Source organism: Peromyscus californicus, unplaced genomic scaffold (assembly GCF_007827085.1).
Source record: "Peromyscus californicus insignis strain IS unplaced genomic scaffold, ASM782708v3 Scaffold_1__1_contigs__length_55948999, whole genome shotgun sequence".
Taxonomy (NCBI): domain Eukaryota; kingdom Metazoa; phylum Chordata; class Mammalia; order Rodentia; family Cricetidae; genus Peromyscus; species Peromyscus californicus.
In genome coordinates this window covers 34,466,308-34,489,296 of record NW_026294492.1, presented here as the reverse complement: position 1 = coordinate 34,489,296, position 22,989 = coordinate 34,466,308, and the positions used below count along the sequence as shown (strand labels likewise).

Genomic DNA, 22,989 nt, shown 5'->3' with positions numbered 1-22,989 from the left:
TAAGAAATGCATTTTGGGACAGAGTCTCTTTGTAAGTTGTGGCTAATGTCTCCTGTAAATTGAGTTAAACTCATTTGTAAGGAATGGCAGTATTTGACTTTTAGGGTGCGTGTTACAGATTATCTTAAATTAGTTTTTAGAACATAATCCATTGAACTCGCTTAAATGAAATAAAGGGGTTTATTGGGAAAACACACATTTCTATTTGCCTCTTTACCTAGTCTATATGTATCCATATGCACACGTATAAAAATTACAACTTGTCTAAACAGCTTTCTTTCATGTGAATGAAACAAAGCCACACCGAAGACAGATTGAATGTACGAGGCGGTGACATCGACCACTCCCCCCACCGCACACCTCAGCTTTGACAACGAAAACATCAGGTATTTCTGGAAGATTATTGAAAAGGTGATGTTCAAGACGGGTCTTGCAAATCATTTATTATGATTGAAAAGGAAGAAAAGGATAGGTGAGAAATATTACAATTAAACATGAAACATTATTCTCCTGTAACCAATCATAATAATATACTTGCATTTTAAAAAATGGCTAGATAAGTAATTTCCCAGGAAATAAAATTTTCACATCATTGGTTACAGAAAATTGACTTCTTTCCATCAAAATATTTCATTTCTGCTCTGTCAAAAACAAGCATAATGTCTAAGGCACCATGGTTTATGTTAAGCACTCACTACTTTGAAATCTCATGATGGGGGCGTATGGGACTGCTCACCAGATGGTGAATGAATAAAGCTCGCCCACTAATGATTATTAAGTGGTTTTATGGGCACTCAAAAACACTATTTTATCCCGGTCAAAAACACTCTGAGAGTCACCCCCAAAATGGTTAATCATTTATTCTAAAACAGAAATCTGTTAATTAGGTGAGTGGTTGTGGCTCTAAAGACAGACGGGTAAACAGCCACTGGAAACCCATTTCTATGGGGTAAAAAATATCTTTGTCATTACCAAATGAGTCCAATATGACTCGAGCAATGTGTTTGCTTCTTGACTTTGCTCCTAAGGGCAAAACATATTTAAAAAGGTTTAGTGTGAGGACGGGACATTGCCACAGGAAGAAAGCAGCAAAGAGGAAAATACCAGGAGCTCTGCCAACAAATTAACCGGGCAGCTAGCATTTTTCTCAAATTGGTTTAAAAAATAATGGCACACACAGTGATAAATATATGTCTAAAAATAAATACAAATATTCTACACATAAATAAAATTAGGTAGACTTGTGTTTGACTATTACAGTTAGACATTTTTATAATAGAATTTTCCTATCTTATCACAGTTTCTTTTTTTCCCGTGAATACTCATCCCATTTCTTTGACACAGCTTGGACTGCATCGGCCGCTTCTGTCGCTGTTATGATTTAACTATGAAATGTTCCTAGATGTGTTGGACGCTGGGCCCCCAAGAGGGCGGTGCTGGCTTGAAAGGTGGTAGAAACATTGAGAGCTGGTGCTTTGAGGAAGTGAGCCCCTGGGGACATGCTTTGGAAGTTGTACCTGTCCCCACTTGCTCCGCTCCCTTTCTCTCGGCTTCCTATCCATCACGGGTTGAAGAAACCTCGTAGGTCACATGCTCCTGATACCATGGGGCTCTTCCCAACTGCTTAGAACCCTCTCAAACAGCAAAAATAATCCTGTCTCCCCTAGGCTGTTTCCGTGAAGGATTTGCCACAGCGACGGGATAACTGACACACACAGGCATCCCAAGACAATTTCAACTAAAAATTTACTTCCTTTGGCCTAAGTATTTTCTATTAAAATTTACTCTGGAATTTACTTTTTTTTTTTTTTTTGATTTTTTGATTTTTTGAGACAGGGGTTCTCTGTGTCGTCTCTGTGATAGTCCAGTGGCTATCCTGGAACTCACTCTGCACACCAGGCTGGCCTGGAACTCACAGATTCCCCCAGCCTCTGCTTCCTGGGTGCTGGAATTAAAGGTGTGCGCCACCACCACGCCACCACCACCCAGCTGGAATTTACTTTTAAACTCTAATCAGAAAAGACTGTGCATATAGCTTTAAGGAGCATCTTTGGTACTCTTTCTAACAAAGCAAGGTCAAGGTGACCTAGCATTAAACACAGTGAAACGTGGGGCACTATTCCAGTGATCTTATGCTGTGCTGATGGGCAGGAGTGCCAGGACTTACTACCTCATTTGAAATACCACACTCCAGTGATCTGCAGAGGCCGCAGAGTCCACACTTTGCAATACTGTAGGGGAGCTCTAGTTAGCGCCCACCTGTCTCCTCATGTAAGGCCTCATAGACTCAGGAGATTTATTGCACTTTCTTTCTCTAAGAATCTACCCCCTGCACATGTTCCCACAGCTGATTCTTACACTGAACTTCACTCTTTTCCAAATACCACTTCATTAGCTAAAGGCACATTTCATTACAGTACTTAACAATTTCTGGCAGTGAGTTTTTCCAGAGAGTCAACCGGTTTACCAAATGAGAGTTTGGACTCTCCCTTTCAAAAGATCGCCAGGGTATTTCAAAGCAAAAGATGAGAAGCCTTATTGCTCAAAGTCTGATGGCCAAGGAGGGAGATGGGTGGGCATCTGTGTCTAAGACACGATGAGTATGCTGGCACGTTACGCTTTATTGTTATCTGAATATTTAGGGGTCAGTTAAGAGAGTAACGTGTTGCTGCTAACGTCTGGGGGGCTGGGGTGCGCGCCGGACTGGCAGGCAGTGCGTCAGACACTTGTTAGTCGCTGATGCAGCCACTTCATGGCTGAGGAGTGAAGGTTCAGACTCAGGAGCTTTCAGAGTAAAGTGGGGCCTTTGGTGGGTCTGCTGTTCGACAGGAGGGGCTGGCTTCCCATGGCCCTGGCGTGGGGTCCCTGTGTCTTGGCTGAGAGCAGGGCGGGGGCAGAGAGGTGGTGGAGGGCTGCCTTCTGCTGATAGAAGTTGTTGATGTAACTGGCAATCAGAAGGGTGATCTCAAGAATCTGAAAATGAGAAAAACCATCCTGTCAGGCTCTTGAGACGTTCTCTCCACTGTCCATGGCCGATTTCAGTTGCATTTGCCAAGCCTACCGCCATGCCCTTCTTTTTAGATGAGCAGTCCTCAACCTGTGGGTCGCGACTCCTTTCGGGGTCACATATCAGATAGCCTGCATATCAGATACTCATTACGATTCATAACTATAACAAAATTACAGTTATGAAGTAGCATGGACATAATATGTTTGGAGTGAGGGGTCACCACAACATGAAGAACTGTATGAAAGGGTCGCAGCATCAGGAAGGTTGAGAACCACTGGTGTAGATCACACAATAAAGTTTTAGCGTGCCTGGCACCATCACATTTTTCTGTTATTTCAGTTAGCAGCAAGAATGAATCTCAAAGTCCAGCCAAGCTTATGGACGATGCTGGGAACTGTGACGGTCAGCATTAATAACTTTGGTGTGTCGTTTCAATCCTATTAAAGCTAAAACACTGAAGCTACCACTATCTCTTGAACTCTTTGGTTAACTGCTCTCACTAGAAGCACAGAACTAGTCAGAAATGGCCGGCTGGGTAAAGGTTCTTGCTGCTGAGCTGGGGCCTAGATTCAGATCCCTAGGACCCACCCACATGGTGGTGGAAGTTGGGAGCTGACTTCCCCAAGTTGTCCTCTGACTTCCATACATGTGCTGTGGCATGCACACAGAGATACACATGTCACATAAATAAATGTAATAAAACATTTTTTTAAGTTGAAAGTTTTAGGAAAAACAATTTCTCATCCTTTTTATTAAAATTAGATTTTTTTTTTCAGTACTGGGCTGTGAACCCCAGGGCCTCATTCATGTTAAACAAGGATTCCACCACTGAGCTACAGCCTGGAACCTGAATTACGTGTTAGAATGTAATCTTTTGAAAAGTTGCTTTACTTAGAGATGTTGAAACTATATAGTTTGTTAATTATAACAAAGGAACAAGTACCTCTTAACTATAAAACTCTGCTCTTTAAAGTCCATAAGACAAATAACCCAAGTAGATAAGACCATGTGATGCACCTCACAATAACTCCGTGACTCTCCGCACTCTTTTGAGACAGGGATCTTAAGTAGCCCAGGCTACCCCGAACTCCACCCCTCCTGATCATACTCCGTCCTGAATGCTGGCAGATGACCACTACTTTTGAAACTTCTCCTCACCATAAATTGGCCTATATTGGAAAATTTCACTTAGTTCTTTCTTTTGAGACAGGATCTCTCTGTAGCACTGGCTGTTCTGGAACTCACTCCGTAGACCAGACTGGCTTCCAACTCACAGACATCCCCCTGCCTCTGCCTCTTGAGTGCTGGGATTAAAGAGGTGCCCCACTATGCCGGGCTTTCACTTAGTTCTTAAGCTAAAAGAAGCAGGTAGTATCATGCCACGTTAGCAAAAGAAAATAGAACTCAGACCAAGTAAGCTGGGATTTGAGCTCAGGGTTGGTTAAGTCATGCCCGTTTCCATCTGGACCACTCTTTGTACAAGAAGTGATCCCCATGGAGGGGCAGCCAGTTGAAAAGCTGGCAGAAAGGGCTCCACTCACCTTGGGTTTTGCCATGGCAAAAAGTAACTTCTCTGTTGGTCTGTCTTTTGCATGAGTGTTAATGACTACCATGAAGTCGTCTTGACACCCTCCAAACGTCATCAGGCTCTTGTACACATAGCTGACCACTAACCTCTTCAAAGAAAAGGAAAAGGAATTGTTACGGGTTGTCCACACTCAAGGAAGATGAGGAAACGCTGATATTAATTATGGCAAATGCAAAAATAAGGTTTCAAGATCAAATCTATTATGATTAATGTAAATAATAGTCGTACTAAGTTTATTTGGGAATCGCCAACCTATACAATCAAGTATACATTTGACCCTGAAAAACTCAAATTAGAAACTACAAACACCTATTCACAGCACCCGCTAGAAAATTTTTGGTAATTTCTATATGTCTGCTCAGATCTCTCTGTAAGATATAAGAACTGACTTTGTTCCCAGTGTGGTCTTGATAGGATCAAGGGTGTGTGCCACGACTGCCTGACCTCTATGTCTAATCTAGTGGCTGGCTCTGTCCACTGATCCCCAGATAAGTTTATTAGGATATACAACATATCCCCACGCTGATGTGATGTGTGTGTGTGTGTGTGTGTGTGTGTGTGTGTGTGTGTGTGTGTGTAAGAAAAAGAGACCAGAGGCCTTAAATTGGGAAGAGAGCAGGAGTGTGTGTGCATGGGAAGGGTCTGAGAGATGAGAGAAAAAGAGGGAAATAAAACAAAACCAAGAATTTTTGGGTGCTCTCTCACTATGCCACACGTAAGGATCTCCCACTATATCTTTTTTTGTTTGTTTGTTTGTTTTTTTGTTTTTTTTTTTTTTGTTTTTCGAGACAGGGTTTCTCCGTGCCTTTGTGCCTTTCCTGGAACTCACTCTGTAGGCCAGGCTCACAGAGATCCTCCTGCCTCTGCCTCCCGAGGGCTGGGATGAAAGGCGTGCGCCACCACCGCCGGGCTTCTCCCACTATATCTTTAAAGCAGGAATTACTACCCACCAGACTGAGAGATTTAGGGTTGGGATGTGTAGCTCAGTGGCAGAGCACTAGCCAAGCATGTGTGAGGTCCCAGTACAACAAGGAAACTTACCAAATAGCCTATGAAATACAGTAGAAAATGATAACTTCACATAAATAAATGAACACACAAGAGGAATACTTTGAAAAATTGAGACAGGATCTTGCTATGTAGCCCAGACTGGCCTTGAACATGCGACTTTCCTGTGTCAGTGTCTTCAGTGCTGGGACTACCATCACGTGCCACAGTGTCCAGCTCAGGGTCATTTTTAAATTATATACTCTATGTTTTAGTCGATATGTAACCTTAATGTAAGTAAAACTGGTGACCTTATGGAAAACTATGCAAATTATGCTATAGAAACTTCAGTGAGACTGAAATTTAAACTTTGATAAGTAGTTTCTACTTTTTAATAGCTTAAACATTCTTGTTTTATAGAGAAAAAAAACTGTGGAGGGCCAGTGATATGGTTCAAAGGGTGCTTGCTGCCAAGGCTGTCCACCTGAGTTTGATCCTTGGGACCCACATAGTGGAAGAAAGGAGCTGACGCCAGCAAGTTGTCCTCGGACCTCCACTTGAGTCTCTAAACTCTCTCTCTCTCTCTCTCTCTCTCTCTCTCTCTCTCTCACACACACACACACACACACACACACACACTAAATGTAAAAAAAATAAAGAACTGCCATAGTACTTAAAAAATCAACAGAATCATGACTGCAACTTAATCACACCATCTTAATATTTTTTTCCATATACAACACATATCCCGTCTCATCTCATTTTTTTTTTTTTTTGGTTTTTCGACTGTCTCATCTCATTTTAAAACACTAGATTGTAACATAATTGTAATTGTAAAATGACTATTACAGAGTCAGGAAGAATGTTTTCTAAGCTCAAGGGGAAATCAGAATACAACAACTCAGACTATCATAACTTCCGCTTACCATCCCCTGAGCAATGGAAATAGAAGATTTAATTACAGATATCAGGGTTTAATCTTACCATGGAGGTGTATTCTAGGATGCTTAATCCATTTTCGTGGATAGCCAGCCACACAAAAGTATTGCCAGATGATGATGGTCCTATGGGCTACAGAGATGTGAAAAATATGCTGTATTATAAGATGCGAAGCAAAATCACAGCCATACTTTCTTGTCTAAGATCATGTCCGATATGCCATTACACAAACCCAACAAAAAACACACTGAAAATCCCTGCTACCGAGGAGGCAGTGTGGTACACTGAAGGACGCGCAGTGGGTGTGTCCTAGGCCCCTCATTTGCAGGCTCCCATCTTTATTTAGTGACATGTGCATTCAGACAAACGCTGAGGCTCAGTTTTCTTATCTTTCCCACAGGAACGGTAATTTTTACATCTTGTTCTTGTTTCACAAATTTACTAGTTGTCAGAAGTTTTAGGGTTTCTGTGGTGACCCTACTCCTCAGGAAGACATAGCACACAGCTATGCTTTCTAAGGTGACTGGACTAGGAAGAGTGAAGTATTGTGGTGACCTGTGCATACTTTTCCTGATAGTCAATGTCTAGCAAAAACAGAGGAAAAAGGAAAAACTATGTGATTAATAGGAACAAGAAATACTGGAATTTCCAAAAAAAAAAAAAAAATTGAAGGCCAAAACAATGAAATTTTATTAATAAAAACAATCTCCTGCTGGGAATGATGGCACACACCTGTAATCTCAGCACTTGGGAGGCAGAGGCAGGTGGATCTCTGTGAGTTCAGAGACACCCTGTCTTGAAAAACAAAACAAACAAACAAAAAACAAAAAAACCTCCCACCAGAAAAACCGTGTTAAAATCAAGAATGTTTTTGAGCATTTTTACAGAGATTGTTTTCTTTGATTAACAACTGAAATTCGAAATGAAAACACACTTCTCTTAAGACTTAGAGAAGCTTGTCAAGACTATAGATAAGGAGGGAGGCTGAATCTGACTTTGTAGATAATAAATCAAGTTTGAAGGTTCAGAAAAATCTCCATTATAGGGTTACCACCATCTCTACTAAAGGTGGTTTCTTTCTTTCTTTTTTTTTTTGAGACAGGGTTTCTCTGTGTAGCTTTGCGCCTTTTCCTGGAACTCACTCTGTAGACCAGGCTGGCCTCGAACTCACAGAGATCTGCCTGCCTCTGTCTCCCGAGTGCTGAGATTAAAGGCATGTGCCACCACTGCCCGGCTAAGGGTGGTTTCCAATGGTAGACCATCAGAAAGTACCTGCATTGGGCATGTAGCTTGGTATGGAGTGCTCACCTATACTGCACAAAGCCTTAGGCTCAATCCCCAGCACCATAAAAATCAAAAGGCTGACGGTATATTTATTGGCGGATAGTGAGTTCCTCTAATGAAGAATCCACTGACAAACGGATGAACAAAGTGTGGTACGTGAGTGCGAGTGTGTGAGGGAATATTATTCAGTCCTTGAAAAGAAAGGGAAAGTTGACACTTGCTACAACACATCCTGAAGACACTGCGTAAGTACAACAGATAATATGTGACGTGTGGTTCCTGGAGTCACACAAGTTCATAGAAACAAAGGGTGGCCCCCAGGGAGAGCAAGGGGGAGCGCACGGAAAGTTAAATATTTTCTGGAGGATGGACAGTTGTGATGTCGTGTGAACGACTTAAGGCCAGAGCACCATCCATTTAAGATTGGTATCCCGGCAAATTCCATGAAGCAGACAAGGGAAGTGCCTCCCTGCTCTAAAGACGGACACATGCTGCTCCTGTAACATCAAACACAGCGTCGTTAGCTAACGCTGGTACAGAGAAGAGCACAGAGGGGTCTGTTAACATCACTTCCCCATGCTGAAGCTGGAATTAAAATTCTTTGTCAAATGGTCCGCATTTCAGGTCTATGGATTAACTATTCATCTGCTTTTAGACAGGGGCTAGGCTGGTCTCTACTAGGCTCAAGGAATCCTGCCTCAGGCTCCTCAGTAGCTGGGACTATAGGAGGGCACCACTGTGCCAGGCTTACTCTTTACCCTAAAAAACTAGAGTAACAAAGCCTTGAACTCTTTGCAAATATACTGTCTAGATGTTACGATACTAACAGGTATAATTTTTTTTTCTGTTATCTCAGCAAATGGCTTCTAGTTCCAGTAGCAAGAGAAACGTCTAACCTAATAATCAGCGAGCCAGAGATATTTCTAAACTAATTGTCCGTGAGCCAGAGATAGAAGATGCCCGGGGTTTGGCTTTTCTAGTCCGTGTTGTTTATTAAAAGACGAGAAAACTGAGATCAGACAGTGTGACCAATCTGTCCAGCGAGGCACGGTTCTTCAGTAAGTGTGGATTAAGTGATAATGGCTTCCAAACCCTGACGAAGGGCACTGGACAAGGATGGCAGGATCACTCTCGAGGAAGACGGGGTACAAGACAAAATGGATGCATCTTTGAAGCCACAGAGAGCCCCAGGCGGCACCGTTTAAGGAAAAGAAAAAGAACCGAAGGGCACTGTGGGGCTGGTGGTGTGGCTGGAGAGGAGACCCTGTTCTCAATATGCTCTTGGTCCTGGATTCAACGCCCAGTACCAAAAACGAAAAACCAAAACGTTCCCCAAAGAAAAGGCATAGGCTTTCCCTTAGGGGCCTGGGCCAGCTACCTCCCAGGCAGGGGTCTCCCTGCCCAGTGTTTCTACAGCTGCCTGTTCTGATCTACAACAAAGGGTACTTAGCACACAGCACCTTGTTTACAGGCCTGTGGCAACACCGGCTATGCTGAGAACGGCCCTGAAGTCTGGTACAACTCACTGGAGACTGTGCGTTATGTGACCCTGGAGCCAAACAGGGCTCAGTAAGTGCTCATTAAATAATTAAGCCAATGAGTGATAGAGTTAATGAGTGAATGAGGGATGGACACGAGGAGTTAAGCGGAGTTCAGGTAAACTTTCCTCTCCTTACTGATTGGCCTAATGACTCTTAAAATGGTTTTGTGTGTGTGTGTGTGTGTGTGTGTGTGTGTGTGTGTGTGTGTGTGCGCGCGCGCGTGCACTCGGGAGGAGGAGGGGTGGGTGGGAGATGAGTAGAGGGGAAACAAGAGGAAGGACCTTTTCCCCTTTCCCCAGAATTCCTCATTGGTTTCTTTATGTTGCTGGGAATTTCTTCATTTTTTTAAAAATAAAACCAAAATATGCTGTATCCGGGGTAAATCTGACCAGCCAAGTTCACTGACGTTTTTATTGGGTATCCCTCTTCCCATTCTTTCTTACTTTTGCTAAAAACAACTTGGCACCAAAGAATGGCCACTTCCGGGCTACTGTTAAATAGATGCGCACGCAGTCGGCCGCACTGTGTCCCCGGAGGGCCATCCATCTGGTGGAGAGTCGCTGGTAAAGCTGCCTAAAAAAAAGTGGGGGGGGGGACACAAAAACAAGACACAAAAGCAAACCTGTAAGTATCGTGTCATCCTCCTAGACAAAGTCCCCCTCGGCCCATCCCAAACCCCCTTGATCCCACTTCACCTTTCTGGAAAATTTTCACCAAATTCTCCCACGGCATTCAAGTACACAACGAACCTACCAGGTAAATCTTTATCATCTACACGACTAACATTAAACCCGAGTGTAAGTCAGTTTGGCAGGTAATATCTCCTGAGAGTATTTTCACTTTTCAACGTTCAGTGGTGCCCAAATGGTACAATTTGGAGGAACACTGAGTTCATTTCTTCTCAGACTGAACCCAGGGGCAGCCACTTCCACTACATAGTCAAAAGCTTCTTTATGATCAGGATTAACCCAGGATTAAGAGCAGATGAAATAGTGGTCTAAATTATTTTTAAAAGTTGTTTCAAAACAGGACGTGATGGAACACGCCAGTAATTTCAGCATTTTTGAGGGAGAGGCAGGAGGATCGGGAGTTTAAGATCATCTTCAGCTACATACCAAGTCTGAGGTTAGCCTGGGCTACAAGAGACTGCCTCTAAAAAAACACAGAAGCTTATTTATGTCATCATACAATGAATATATACTTCAAGCATCATATAGGTGACAAATAGATTTTAAAGTTTTTAAAGACATCCTAAACCAGGCAGTGGTGGCATACACCTTTAATCCCAGCACTCGGGAGGCAGAGCCAGGCAGATCTTTGTGAGTCCAAGGCCAGCCTGGTCTACAGAATGAGATTCAGGAGAGGCACCAAAGTTACAGAGAAACCCTGTCTTGAAAACAAACAAGCAAGCAAACAAACAAACAAAACAAAAAAAGGCACCCTAAAATATGTAAAACCTCTTGGGGGCACCTTGGAATTAAACATTCTAAAAGAAGATTCAGACAGAAAATTTTATTAAAATCCTAGTATAACTCTCCGCTCCAAAGAGCTGAAAATGCCATCTTACTGTTGGGGAATATTATTTTGAGGTGCGTTACTTTTGTTTATGTTGCATTTTGTTTATTAACTCTGTGAAACTGTAATACTTTGCCTGTCTAAAACACCTGATGGTCTAATAAAGACCTGAACGACCAATAGTGAGGCAGGAGAAAGGCTAGGCGGGGCTGGAGGGCAGAGAGAACAGATAGAGGGAGAAATCTGGCTGAAGAAGATAGAAGAAACAAGAGAGGAAGGAGGAGGACTCCAGGGGCCAGCCACCCAGCTCCACAGCCAGCCTCGGAGTAAGAAACAAAGAAAGGTGTACAGGAGTAGAAAAGGAAAAGCCCTGAGGCCAAAGATAGATGGATAAATTTAAGTTAAAAAAAAAAAGCTGGCTAGAAACAAGCCAAGCTAGTGCCGGTCATTTATAACAAAGAATAAGCCTCCATGGGTGGTTTATCTGGGAGCTGGGTGGCGGGCCCCCAAAAGAGTAAAAATAACCAACAACATCTTACCGTAACTGTTCCTCAGAGCAGCCTTCCCTGTACCTTTTAGGGTAAAATTTCTCGATGACTTGTTTGAGGTTTTGGCTTGCTTTGCACTGGTTATGCCCGGCTGGAGTGGAGAAAGGTCTCTCAAAATCCCCAATCTCCACCTGGTGGGAGAGCCCCAAAAGAGAAGTCACAGGCCAGTGAGAACAGCTTTCAGAAAGAAAATCACATTTGCTCTCCCGAAATGTTCTCTATGCACAGCAGACCCAAGTCTGTCACGACTGTGCGGCTGTAGAATTTATAACCACATGTCTGAATTGTTGTTTTAAACATAAATGTCACTTGAAATCAAACTTAGGGGGAAATTCTGGGACAAACATTTTGGTCCCATTTCTACTCGGAACTCCTGTGGTAAGCTTCTCTTCCTGTTACCATGATAGAAAATTCTGACGGCAGCAAAGTAAGAGAGACAGGATTTATTTCGGCTCACAGTAGGTTCCATTTCACAGTCCATCATAGTAGGAAAGCCACAGCAGGCACAGGAAATCCGTAATCAGGGACAGAGAACAATGGACGCACGCTTGCATTCTTCTGACCGTGGATGGGATGGGACCAGTAACGTGAACTGTGAGCTGAACTTAAGCTGCTCTGAAATACTTCAGAGTATTCTATCGCAGCAACAGAGGAGAAACTAAACACCCCCTTAGTGGTATTTGCTAAAAGAAAAAAAAAATCCTTATTACCAAGTATAACACAGGATAGTTTTTCATTGTAAAGTTCTATTTTAATCACCAGTAAATAAGCTGAAACAACAGTTCAAAATAAAAGGTCAGAAAAAGACTAAGAAATTCGGCAACAGTATTAGCTGGACTTTTTAAGGGTCTCTATTGTATAAAATGGTAGTGAGGGCCACACAGTCTCATTGCTGTTCCCCTGGATTTTCACAACAAACGTTTCTGTTCTCTACAACTCTTCCTATGAGCTGATTACTTTCGGGAATACAGCCCTCCTTCATTCCCTGCTCCCCCGATGAAAGAATCTTCAGTTCTTTACTAAAGCCATCTTCAACCTACTCATCTGCCCACCACTCTCCCGACTCGCCCACCAATCTCTGCACCCAAACCTCTCTTCAGACTCCAGTGTAAGTCGGGCGCTACAGTACACGCTGTGAGAGAAGGCGAAGTCGAGCATCGCCCCCACCTTCAAGGAGTTTACCATCTGGTAGGGGAGACCGAGGCACAAACAAATACTATGATAAACTGTAATGCCTTGTATAGAGTACAAAGGGTGCTCAAGGAGGAAGATGGTATGGGGAACATTTGGACGATGCCCTACTAAACATATCATTACCCACAGTACCTCCCAACGAGCAGATGGCGGTTCATCAAGCCCCAGTGGTCTTACACAAAGTACTCAGACTCCATTTTTTAGGTTCCCCGATGCAGTTTAGGGTGGGTCAAGCAGCCCATAGGCTCTGAGACTCTGCACTCCAGGCACTCCAGACCTCCTCTTTTCTAATTCATTAGCTCACAGCTGCTGTCTGAACCTTAGGCGAGCCTTGCCCTTCTAGCCTGTATGTGGAACTTTCTAGGTTCTTTGATTCCATTTCTACTTGTTGGTTGAGCATGGCTTTGCTCTTCAGGTCTCATTCCTCATTGTTTCTGGTTTCTCATAACTCCCACTTCCACAGTCAGGCATCCTCCCTAATGTCCTCACTGAATCTAAAAACTGCCCACCCAACCACACCAAAACCCTTCCCATGGGGCGAGTTGTGCATTGTCTCTCAAGGTCAGTATCTCTCTATCTGGGCCCTGACGTACCGGATAGCAGAGAATAAACACAGTGATTGGAGACAGTCAACTCAGGTAACCCCCAACGTGCCCACACATGTTAGAAATACATATCCCTAAGAGGTGGATTTAGGAGCTGGAGGGATGACTCAGTATTTAAGAGCATTGGCTGCTATTCCAGAGAACCCGGGTTCGATTCTTAGTACCCGCATAGTGGATCACAACCATCTGTAACTCCAACCCCAGATGATCAGTTACTCTTTTCTGGCCTCCTAGGACACAGCAAGAATGTGGTACACACAGACATAACCTCCAGGCAAAACCTCATACACATAAAATAAAAATAAAATCTCAAAAAAAAATGCAGATTTAATTTTTCTTAGAGAAGTTTTTTTTTCTTTTTAAACAAAATTAAAAGCAAAAGAAGGTAAATGTTAGTAAAGAAAAGAGTAATTTTCATGAGGAATTTATGTCCCCGGAAAGGTGACCCCTAGCATGGCCAATGGCATGGGATCTCTCCGATTGTCTAGAAAGTAAGGGTCTCGCCCCTTCTTGCAGTCTTTACTATTTGTAGAAAAAGAACACCTGCTTTTTCTACAGCACACATGCTCTCATGCTCAGATGATCTTAAAATACTCTAAAAGTAAACTCAATGACTAAGTGTCCATTCTCCCAAGAACATCAGGGAAAACTGCTCATGGGAATGACTGCTAAGCTGGAGGGACAGGGACAGTGGTGGCCCTTGGGGAGGCCAGTCAATGATGCCAAAGCAGAGCCACAAGTAATCATGAGCCCCCAAAGTCTGCAATGCACACGGATGAAACAGCGCAGAAACTCCCCAGAGGGCCTTTTGAGACACCAGGAAGGATTCAGAAAGGTTCCCAACACCTACAAGAGAAGCTAACGGACAAGAGGAAATTAGCAAGTGACAGACGGAGGCAGAGCCATTCCAGACACCCGGGACAAATCACTAAGATTAGTAAATTCTAGAAAGGAAGCTGGTGCCACACCCAAGTGAGGGACTTTGCACAGGGTGACCCACGCTCCAGGTAGGGAGAGTGAAGGATGTTGAAGCTACCCAGGCAGCAGCCAGAGGCAGATCATGAATGACCCTGGATGTGAATGAAGAGATGACCTCTGTTTTGTGCTTTCTCCCTCGTGGGTACCAATGCTGTGTCAACAACTCTCCGTGGGCAAGTGGCACTGTGCCAGCTTCCAGTCTTAGATCTAAGGAAAATGGCAAATTCTCCTCCACATCTCTTTTGGAGTTTGAGTTTTGCCACTCACCCACCATCCTGGTTGGAGGCTCAAATAGTTCCACGAAGAGAATACATGTAGCTATACGGTGGACGGTCCTTGTAGAAGTCTCAACTGTGAGCCATCATTGCATGCAGACATGTAAGGAGCCTCCCAACGATTCCAGCCCTCACCCATGACATCACAACTCTCCTCAGGCTAAGCTAACTGAAGCCACGGGAAACAGAGACTAAATGCCTTTTGCATATCTGCTCAAATTATGTTTGGAATTTTTAATTGTCGTTACTGTATGCTTTTCTATTTTGTTTGTTTGTACAACAGGGTCTCAGTAGGTCTCACGGGTTGTCCTGGAACTTGCTATGTAGCCCAGGCTGACCTTGAACCTGTGATCTTTCTGCCTTTGCCTCTCAAGTGCTAGGGTTACAAATTACAGGCGTTCATCAGCACACTCAACTTAAAATCATTTGCTAGGCAGCAATGGACACCTGGGAAAATCCCTCCGGCAGCTGTGTGAAGGATAACTTTGTGGGGGGACCACATCAGAGAGAGGCCTACGGTCAGAAGGTGGTTGGGGAGCAGAGGATGTGAGGCAGGTCTGAATCACAGGAATGGAAGTCAACACAGAGAGTGGTGAGTAGAGGACCAAGTATGAGTTTAAAGCGATAAGATGAGGCAGCCAGTGGGAAAGGGGGAGAGAATGGGAAAAGGCCGCGGGGATTGCCGGAGTGGGAGCTCGGGTGGAGGACCAAGAGGGACAAGTGTCGTGATGAAGACGCACAATGTAGAGAAAGGGGAAGATAACTAGTGGGCTGGATTTAAGGAGCCCTTTAAACAGGCATGAACTGGAGTAAAACACTTGGGAATCATCGGCGTGGGTGCTGGATGAGATAAAGATGAGATGTTCCAGGATGATGTGTAGGGTGAGTTCCATGGACTAGGAACCCAGGGACCCACGTATCTGTGCACATGGCACTTCCCAGGGAAGCTTTTATCTCCCTTCATGATTGAGATACAGACTCAGTTGTGCATCTTACAAACCGCCCTCCTCCTCTTGAGTATGACGACCTTAATGCTGCCTGGGTGGGACTAATTCCCAGCCTTCTTCATAGGTAGGCAGGATGGTGTGTTTAAGGTCTAACTAGGGGCTTAAATGAAAAGGTCTATGTTGGGGAGACCGACAGAGGCTATCTAGTGAGACTCAAGGTCAGAGAATCTGAGCTTGCTTTACCCAGCAGGGCTGCATAACGGGATGATTTAATGGCCGGGGGCGTGTTTACCAGGTCTTTGGAAGGGTCTACACTTGGCTGTATATGGTGTGCTTTGATCTTGCAAGGGCGAGGATTTTTGCCTCTTCCCTTGGCATATTATAAAAAATCCTTTTGAATAAAGCTCTGGGCTGCTGGGTATTGACCCAGGGTCCTCCCAAAGCTATCCTGTGTCTCTGTCTTTCTTACCGTCTCTTTCTATCTTTCTACCTAATATTTCCTCATTCCTCTCTCCTCCACCCAAGAACCCTTCATAAGGTGGGAGCAGGTCGGAGCTGTCTCCCACAGACTCCCATACTATGTAAGTTAGGAGAAGTTTTCCCAAAGCATGCCCTTCTCAGTCCCCCCATCCCACACCCTCCCCAACTCCTTAACATGCTGGGACTCTAATAGACCTCCAGAGCCATGAGGATGACACTCATGGGTGGCAGAATCGGTAGAAGGGCCAGGTCCGGATGGCTCTGTAGAGGTATCAGGATGTAATATTTACCTTGTAAGAATCAAACTTGTTTTTTCCTTTTGGGATAGGCTTTTGCTAATGTAGCCCAGACTGACCTTCAACACATGGACTTTCCTGCCTCAGTTTCTCAAGTGCTCAGATACAGCTAGCTACATATTCACCACACTCAGAATAAAACATACTTCTGTTTGGTTAAGTCACTATTAATTTGTGTGTGTGTGTGTGTGTGTGTGTGTGTGTGTGTGTGTGTGTGTGTGTGTGTTAAAGAAGTCCAACCTTACTTCTAATTGATACAATACGTAAATCAAAGAAGGTGCTCTAGCTTTGACCAAGGCACTGTCCTATTGGATTGCCAGTTGCACATAACGTCTTCAGGATCACCACTTTACACTCAGATTCCTTCGATTAAATGCTGTGCCTCGAGAGCAACACTTTCAAAGGAACTAAGAAATGCATTTCCCTTTACAGAATGTAGTGTCTTATCCTATGCGACCGCAATTGTCAGAGGTCAGAAAATAATAATGTAATGGTAATTTAGCCTGCAGTTTTAAGTGTCTTCTTAATCATAATAAAATGAATTTAAAGACCTGCTGAGGGCATCCTGTCTTGCTGCACTTAACTGAAGAAATTAGCGTCTGCCCTTCTCCTTATGCAACTTTATACAACACGGAAGTTACCTGAGCTAAGAGCGCCGCCATTTCTAACGCCAGGTCCTTGTTCAGAGGAAAAAGGCCATTTATTATCTGATCATTTGTCTGGTACAGCAAAAGCAGCTTCTCTCTATCAGTCTCTCCACGAGCTTGCACTGAGAAATACAGTCTGGAAAAAAAGAGAGAGAGAGAAATGTCTCCCAATACTCTTATTTTTTAAATTATAAATCCTACACTTAGTGTGTGTGTGTGTGTGTGTGTGTGTGTGTGTGTGTGTGTGTGTGTGTGTGTGTGTTCCTGCACGTGTGCCACCATACATGTGTGGAGGTCAGGGGACAATGTGTGGGAGTTCTCTCTTTCTATCATATTAGTTCTGGGGATCGAACTCAGGTCATCGGGCTTTGTGATAAGTGCCCTTACCCACTAAGACATCTCACTGTCCCCCCCTTTCTTCCACGATAGAGACAGAACCAAGCACAAGCTAGGCAAGTGCTCAGCCACTGAGCTATCCTAACCCTCACCAATGCTCTCACAGAGGAAGACAGTGAAGAAGAACCACAGGGCTGCTTTTTTAACAGCCCTGCTGCATGATACAAACAGACCACTGCCACCTACAAAACATGAAGTGCAAGAACCCTTCTATTTAAATTAAATTTTAAAAATATACTGAAGTACTAAGTCACCGTGGTGGTTTGAGAAAGATTAGGTGGTTTGAAAAGAACCCCCTAGGCTCATGTATCTGAATGCTTAGTTACCAGAGAGTGGCACTATTGGAAAGGATTAGAAGGATTAGGAGCTGGGGCCTTGCTGGAGGAAGCGTGTCACTGGGGGTGGGCTTTGAGATTTCAAAAGCCCGTGCCAGCGGGCCTAGGTGCACATGTTCTCTCTCTCTCTCTTTTCACTGTTTTCAGATCAAGATGCAGCTCTCAGCTACTTCTCCAGCACAACACCTGCCCGCAGCCATGCTCCCCGCAGCCATGCTCCCCGCAGCCATGCTCCCCGCAGCCATGCTCTCCCCGCAGCCATGCTCCCCGCAGCCATGCTCTCCCCGCAGCCATGCTCTCCCCGCAGCCATGCTCCCCGCAGCCATGCTCCCCGCAGCCATGCTCTCCCCGCAGCCATGCTCTCCCCGCAGCCATGCTCCCTGTAGCCATGCTCCCCGCAGCCATGCTCCCCGTAGCCATGCTCCCCGCAGCCATGCTCCCCGCAGCCATGCTCTCCCCGCAGCCATGCTCTCCCCGCAGCCATGCTCCCCGCAGCCATGCTCTCCCCGCAGCCATGCTCTCCCCGCAGCCATGCTCCCCGTAGCCATGCTCCCCGCAGCCATGCTCCCCGCCAACATGATAATGGATTAAACCTCTGAAACCACAAGCAAGCCCCTAATGAAATGCTTTCTTTTTAAAGAGTTGCTTTGGTCTCGGTGTCTCTTCACAGCTATGCGACAGTGACTAAGACAGTCCGTAAATGAACTGGTAGGTGTTAAGACTCTGAGTGACATTAAATTTATCCTGGTAAGGAATGCAGGATATAGCAAACACTTCACCCTGAATAAGTCCAATTTTCAACACACAATCTTTTTTCAACATCTTGGGCATGCTAAGTAGGAAACGAGGGTTTCAATTTAAAAATTCAACTCCAATTAACATCAAATGTCAGGGGAGGCTTTTCACCAGATATCAAAAAGAAAAGAGTCGTACATTCAGGTCTGTTTTGATTTTTCTCGGTCACACGCAGATAAGCATCTTCAAGAAGATCAGAAAACAACATACTCTCTTATTCCTTATGGAAACAGGACACGGGCTTTCTATTAGTTTTGAGATGGGGGGGTCTCTGTGTTGCCGAAGCTGGTCTTTGGGTGGCCTCCAGTGATATCCACACCTCACCCTCCTAGAACGAGTATGCTCCACCATGCCTGGCTTGTGACATGGCTTTCGTTTGCTGGAGCTGGTGCTCACTGTGCTGTGGGGCACAGGTGTTATGGGTGCGCAAAGCGCTAAGACAATGGGGCAGGTAAGCGACAACCTAACAAGCCTGAATGTTGCCATGACAACACAGTGGTGACCGAGATGACGTGTGGACATATCCCTTAGTTACAGCATCTCTCTCTCTCTCCCTCTCTGAACTTCGGGGAAGGAGAGGCCAGAGGGCTGCGATCTGGGAAAACATGGCAGGTGTTCTCCATGAAGAGAACAGTTCTGATCATCTTCCTGCCAAGCCCGGCTGACAACCAGAGATGTTTCTAGAAGTCAACCACAGCTCCATTACTATCCATGATTATACAAAGACAAAAATGCAGGATTGTTAAGCAGACCAGAAGACGTAGTTGGACAACAGACATAGACAGTACATGCAAAATGCAATCAGGAAAGTGGTTATGACATGAAGCGTAAGAGGTCGAAGACGGAATTTTCACAAAGGGCCCATTTCCTCACTTGAAGTAAGGAACTACATGGTTCATTCCTGAGACCCACCAGGAGATGGGCAAGTGTTATCATTGGGAGTTCTTAATACAATGGGAATGGTGATATCCCGTACAGGGAGCAAGGGACCAATGCATTTTCCAGCACACCTACAAGGTTCAGGAAAGAAAGGTGAAATCCTCTAACAAAGCAGGGACTGCAGTCTCATGCATGCACCGCCCTGGAATGCAGTATGTATTCCTAGGAGCTAGACGACGCTCCGGAGAACAAGGAAAGCATGGCGAAGATGACCAAGGAAAGAGGCTCCGAGCCAAAGCAGGAAGCCCAGGCAGGCATGGTGGTGCACGCCTGTGATCCTCATACTCAGCAAACATGTGAGTTCAAGGCCCAGCCTAGGCTACACATGGAGAGCCTACTTGAAGAAAAGAGTCTTGATTGTGGACTCTTTAAAATGTGAGGGTCTCTAGAAGAAATAGGAGAAGCTAGATGACCTCTCAAGACCCTTTTCGACTTAGGAGTCCATGGATGCAGGTGCTCTTATAGCCGGCTAACTGTGGAGAGGGGAATGTTAAACTACGTTCTAGAAAACAGCAACCACAAAGTGTTACCGAAAATAATCTTGGATTTCAAGGAGAGGGAGGCAGAGTGTTCCCTGCACGAAGGCCCTCGCCAGTTTGCTTTGTTATAAACCACACCTTGACTTCTGCAATCTCAAACATGCAGCAAGAAATCAAATAAAACGAGAACCTTTCCGTACCAAGTCAGAATTCAAATACCAGTTTGCAAGGGATTGTGTCTGAGAGCATGTTCAAAGCCTGTTAATTAGACCTTTGATCCCCGAGTCAAAATAATTAAAATTCCATAACTTGCTAAATATAAACTTCAGATTCCATGATGAAGGAAAATTGGTATTTTAGGCATTACAAAGCAAGTTGGCAGAGGAAGAATCAGATCCCTGGCGACATGACAGGTCACAACCAGCTCCCCTCCTGATTGTGTCACGGGGAGTTAGGGCTCATTGTCCAAACTATTTATAAACGTATGCAAAGCACGGCCATATTTAGAAGCAATGTCCTTTCTCATAGCGTGGCTCTCCAGGCTTTTTGGACTCTGTAAACACTAACCCTCTTGTTTGAGTTGCTTGTTGTTGTTGTTTAAACAAGGTAGTTTCATCATGCTACCCCACCCCCACCCCCAGTCTTTTCTAGTCTTTAAGGCCTTAAAGGCATTATTCTTATCTGTAGGTCTTTCAAACCATCTTTGCCCATTTCACTCAAATTTAATTTTGGTTCTAACCATAGTCATTGTAACCAGAATTGGTCTGTTGCTAATCAACCATAAGTTACTAATTATTAAGAACTGTCTTCGACATAGTGGTCTTTCTATTTTGTTCCGATGAAATCAAACTGAATTTTGACATAACCACAAAGTGACCAACAGATAGGGACAGCAAAATGAGAACCTTCAGATCGATACTTCTGGGACTTTAGGGGCATATGAATTATTCAGAATGCTGCTAAAACAGACTTCCAGAGGCTCTAGCAGTCATCTAGCCTGGGGTGACTAGCCAGTCACCAAACAGCCAGAGATGAAGGTTATCGTCAACAGAAACATCAGTAGAACTACTGTGATGTGACTTAAATACCCGCTAAAGTCTCAACTCACCACAGTAAATTCACTGGGGTACCCTTCCTACTCTCAGGAATTTATCAGCCTGTGCTGCGTGGGGGGTGCTGGACAGATGATGTCTGAGAATCCACTCAAGGGTGGAATCATCTTACACCCTCAAAGTAGAGTCAATAGCTACTTGCAAAATGAAGTCTCCTAGGACAAGGGGCAGCCTGGAAAACCACTGTCTTACACAATATAGTGATGGCTAATCTTGGTTGTCAACGCACTCGGAAGAGAAAACCTCAGTGGACGGGGATTGCTTCCACCAGATGGGTCTGTGAGCATGGCTGTGAGGCATTGTTCTGGATTGGTAATTGATGGGGGAGGGCTCAGCCCACTGTGAATGGTGTCAACTCTGGACAGCTGGGCCCAGGCCCTGTAAAAGATGACTGACCAAAAAGCCTGGGACGGGCCGGTAAACAGCTTCAAGCTCTTGCATTGAGTTCCTGCCATGGCTTCCCTTGATGATGGACTATAACATAGAGGATAAAAAAACTCCTTTTTCCCCAATTTGTTTCCAATTGTGGTATTTATCAGAGTAACAGAAAGCAAACTAGAGCTGGGCGGTGGTGGCGCACACCTATAATAATCCCAGCACTCGGGAGGCAGAGGCAGCTGGGTCTCTATGAGTTCGAGGCCAGCCTGGGCTACAGAGCGAGATCCAGGAAAGGCGCAAAGCTACACAGAGAAACCCTGTCTCGAAAAACAAAAACAAAACAAACTAGAACACCAATACTTCATGGTCACCTTGCTGTTCACAAGAGGAGCAAATCCTCATGTTCACAAGCTCCTGAATTAAAGAGGCTCCAACAGATAAGACAACTAGCATTGGTTCATATAAAAGGGGTCTCTTCAAATAGAAGGTGGCCAGCCCTTGGTGGCTGAGTGTGTAAGGTACATCAAGCAGAAGGTGGCCAGCCCTTGGCTGAGTGTGTAAAGCACAGCCTAAAATATGATTCATCACCTTAATTCAACCATTTTCTTATTGATGAAGATGTAAGCCCTCCCGTTATTTTTCACTATCCAAAAATATGGAAAGATACTGGGCCACCCCGGGATATTCTGTCCACTTATTTCTGTATTTCTGTAAGGGTAAATTATTAGAAAAAGAAATACTGAATTAGATGAAAGGCTGTTCTTTTTATATTATACCCTGCCTTCACTTCAATGTTAAGTCTCTAAAGCTCTTCCAAAAGCAATTCTGAAAGAATTCAACATTATGCCAGTAATTCCACCAGGTTCTTGGCCTGATATTTTATAGATTAATTTATGAGCTATGAGACTCAAAAAAAAAAAAACCTAGAAAAACATCTTTTTTGGAGGAACATTTAATGTGAAGAGGTCAGTTCAATGCCATCTTCTGCTAAAAAAAAAAAAAAGTTAAGAAAAAGTATTTAAAAAAGAAAAAAATCGGGGGGCTGGAGAGATGGCTCAGCCGTTAAGAGCACTGGCTGTTCTTCCAGAGGTCCTGAGTTCAATTCCCAGCAACCACATGATGGCTCACAACCATCCATAATGAGATCTGGTGCTCTCTTCTGGTCTGCAAACATACATGTAGGCAGAACACTGTATACATAATAAATAAATAAATAAATCTTTAAAAAAAAAAAAAAAAAGAAAGAAAGAAAAAAATTGGGTCTCTGACCACGTACCAAAGTGTGTTATAATTTTATCTATTGAGAAGGCTCATACTACAGAACCGCTGGCCATTTCCTGACGTGGACTGTGAGCCTGCCTCCATGGGCACTAACCACTCTTTCAGAGATGGTTTTTAAAGTTCCCACTCTCAGCCCCTTTCTGAACTTAGACTTAGTATCAACACAGTCCCACAAAAGCCTCCAGATGGCTCCAGCCTAGGTCAGGTTCATGGTATACGCTTTCATAGAGCTACGCTAACTTAATGTCTAATGGCATGTTTATTAGAGTGGGTACATGGCTAACCACTGTCATCTTCACGAACTCGGAAATCCCAAAAGCTCGGAGACCGGCTCTTTGTCTGTTGCTATCACCATATTACCCTGAGCATCTATCCAAGCGAACGGCTAACAGCCGAAGGGGGCGTTGGAAGAGGGTGGGAGACAGAGATGGAACAGAAGA

At 44.3% G+C, this 22,989-nt stretch overlaps 1 protein-coding gene across 3 annotated transcripts in view; it reads right to left on the bottom strand.

Annotated features, from left to right (window-relative positions):
* Positions 1-417: 417 nt before the first annotated feature.
* The window catches only part of Plekhh2 (pleckstrin homology, MyTH4 and FERM domain containing H2), a 108,764-nt gene continuing 86,192 nt past the window's right edge, over positions 418-22,989 (bottom strand). For 2 of the 3 annotated variants that reach the window (XM_052746443.1, XM_052746444.1), the window contains exons 25-30: positions 16,829-16,970; positions 11,404-11,543; positions 9,793-9,922; positions 6,570-6,656; positions 4,552-4,686; positions 418-2,973 (exon numbers count right to left, since the gene is read on the bottom strand). In XM_052746443.1, coding sequence (XP_052602403.1) covers positions 2,788-2,973; positions 4,552-4,686; positions 6,570-6,656; positions 9,793-9,922; positions 11,404-11,543; positions 16,829-16,970 — 820 coding nt within the window. In that variant the 3' untranslated portion in view covers positions 418-2,787. Of the gene's footprint in view, positions 2,974-4,551; positions 4,687-6,569; positions 6,657-9,792; positions 9,923-11,403; positions 11,544-16,828; positions 16,971-22,989 lie in introns of those variants that run through there. The other variant, XR_008220219.1, reaches the window with a different exon arrangement.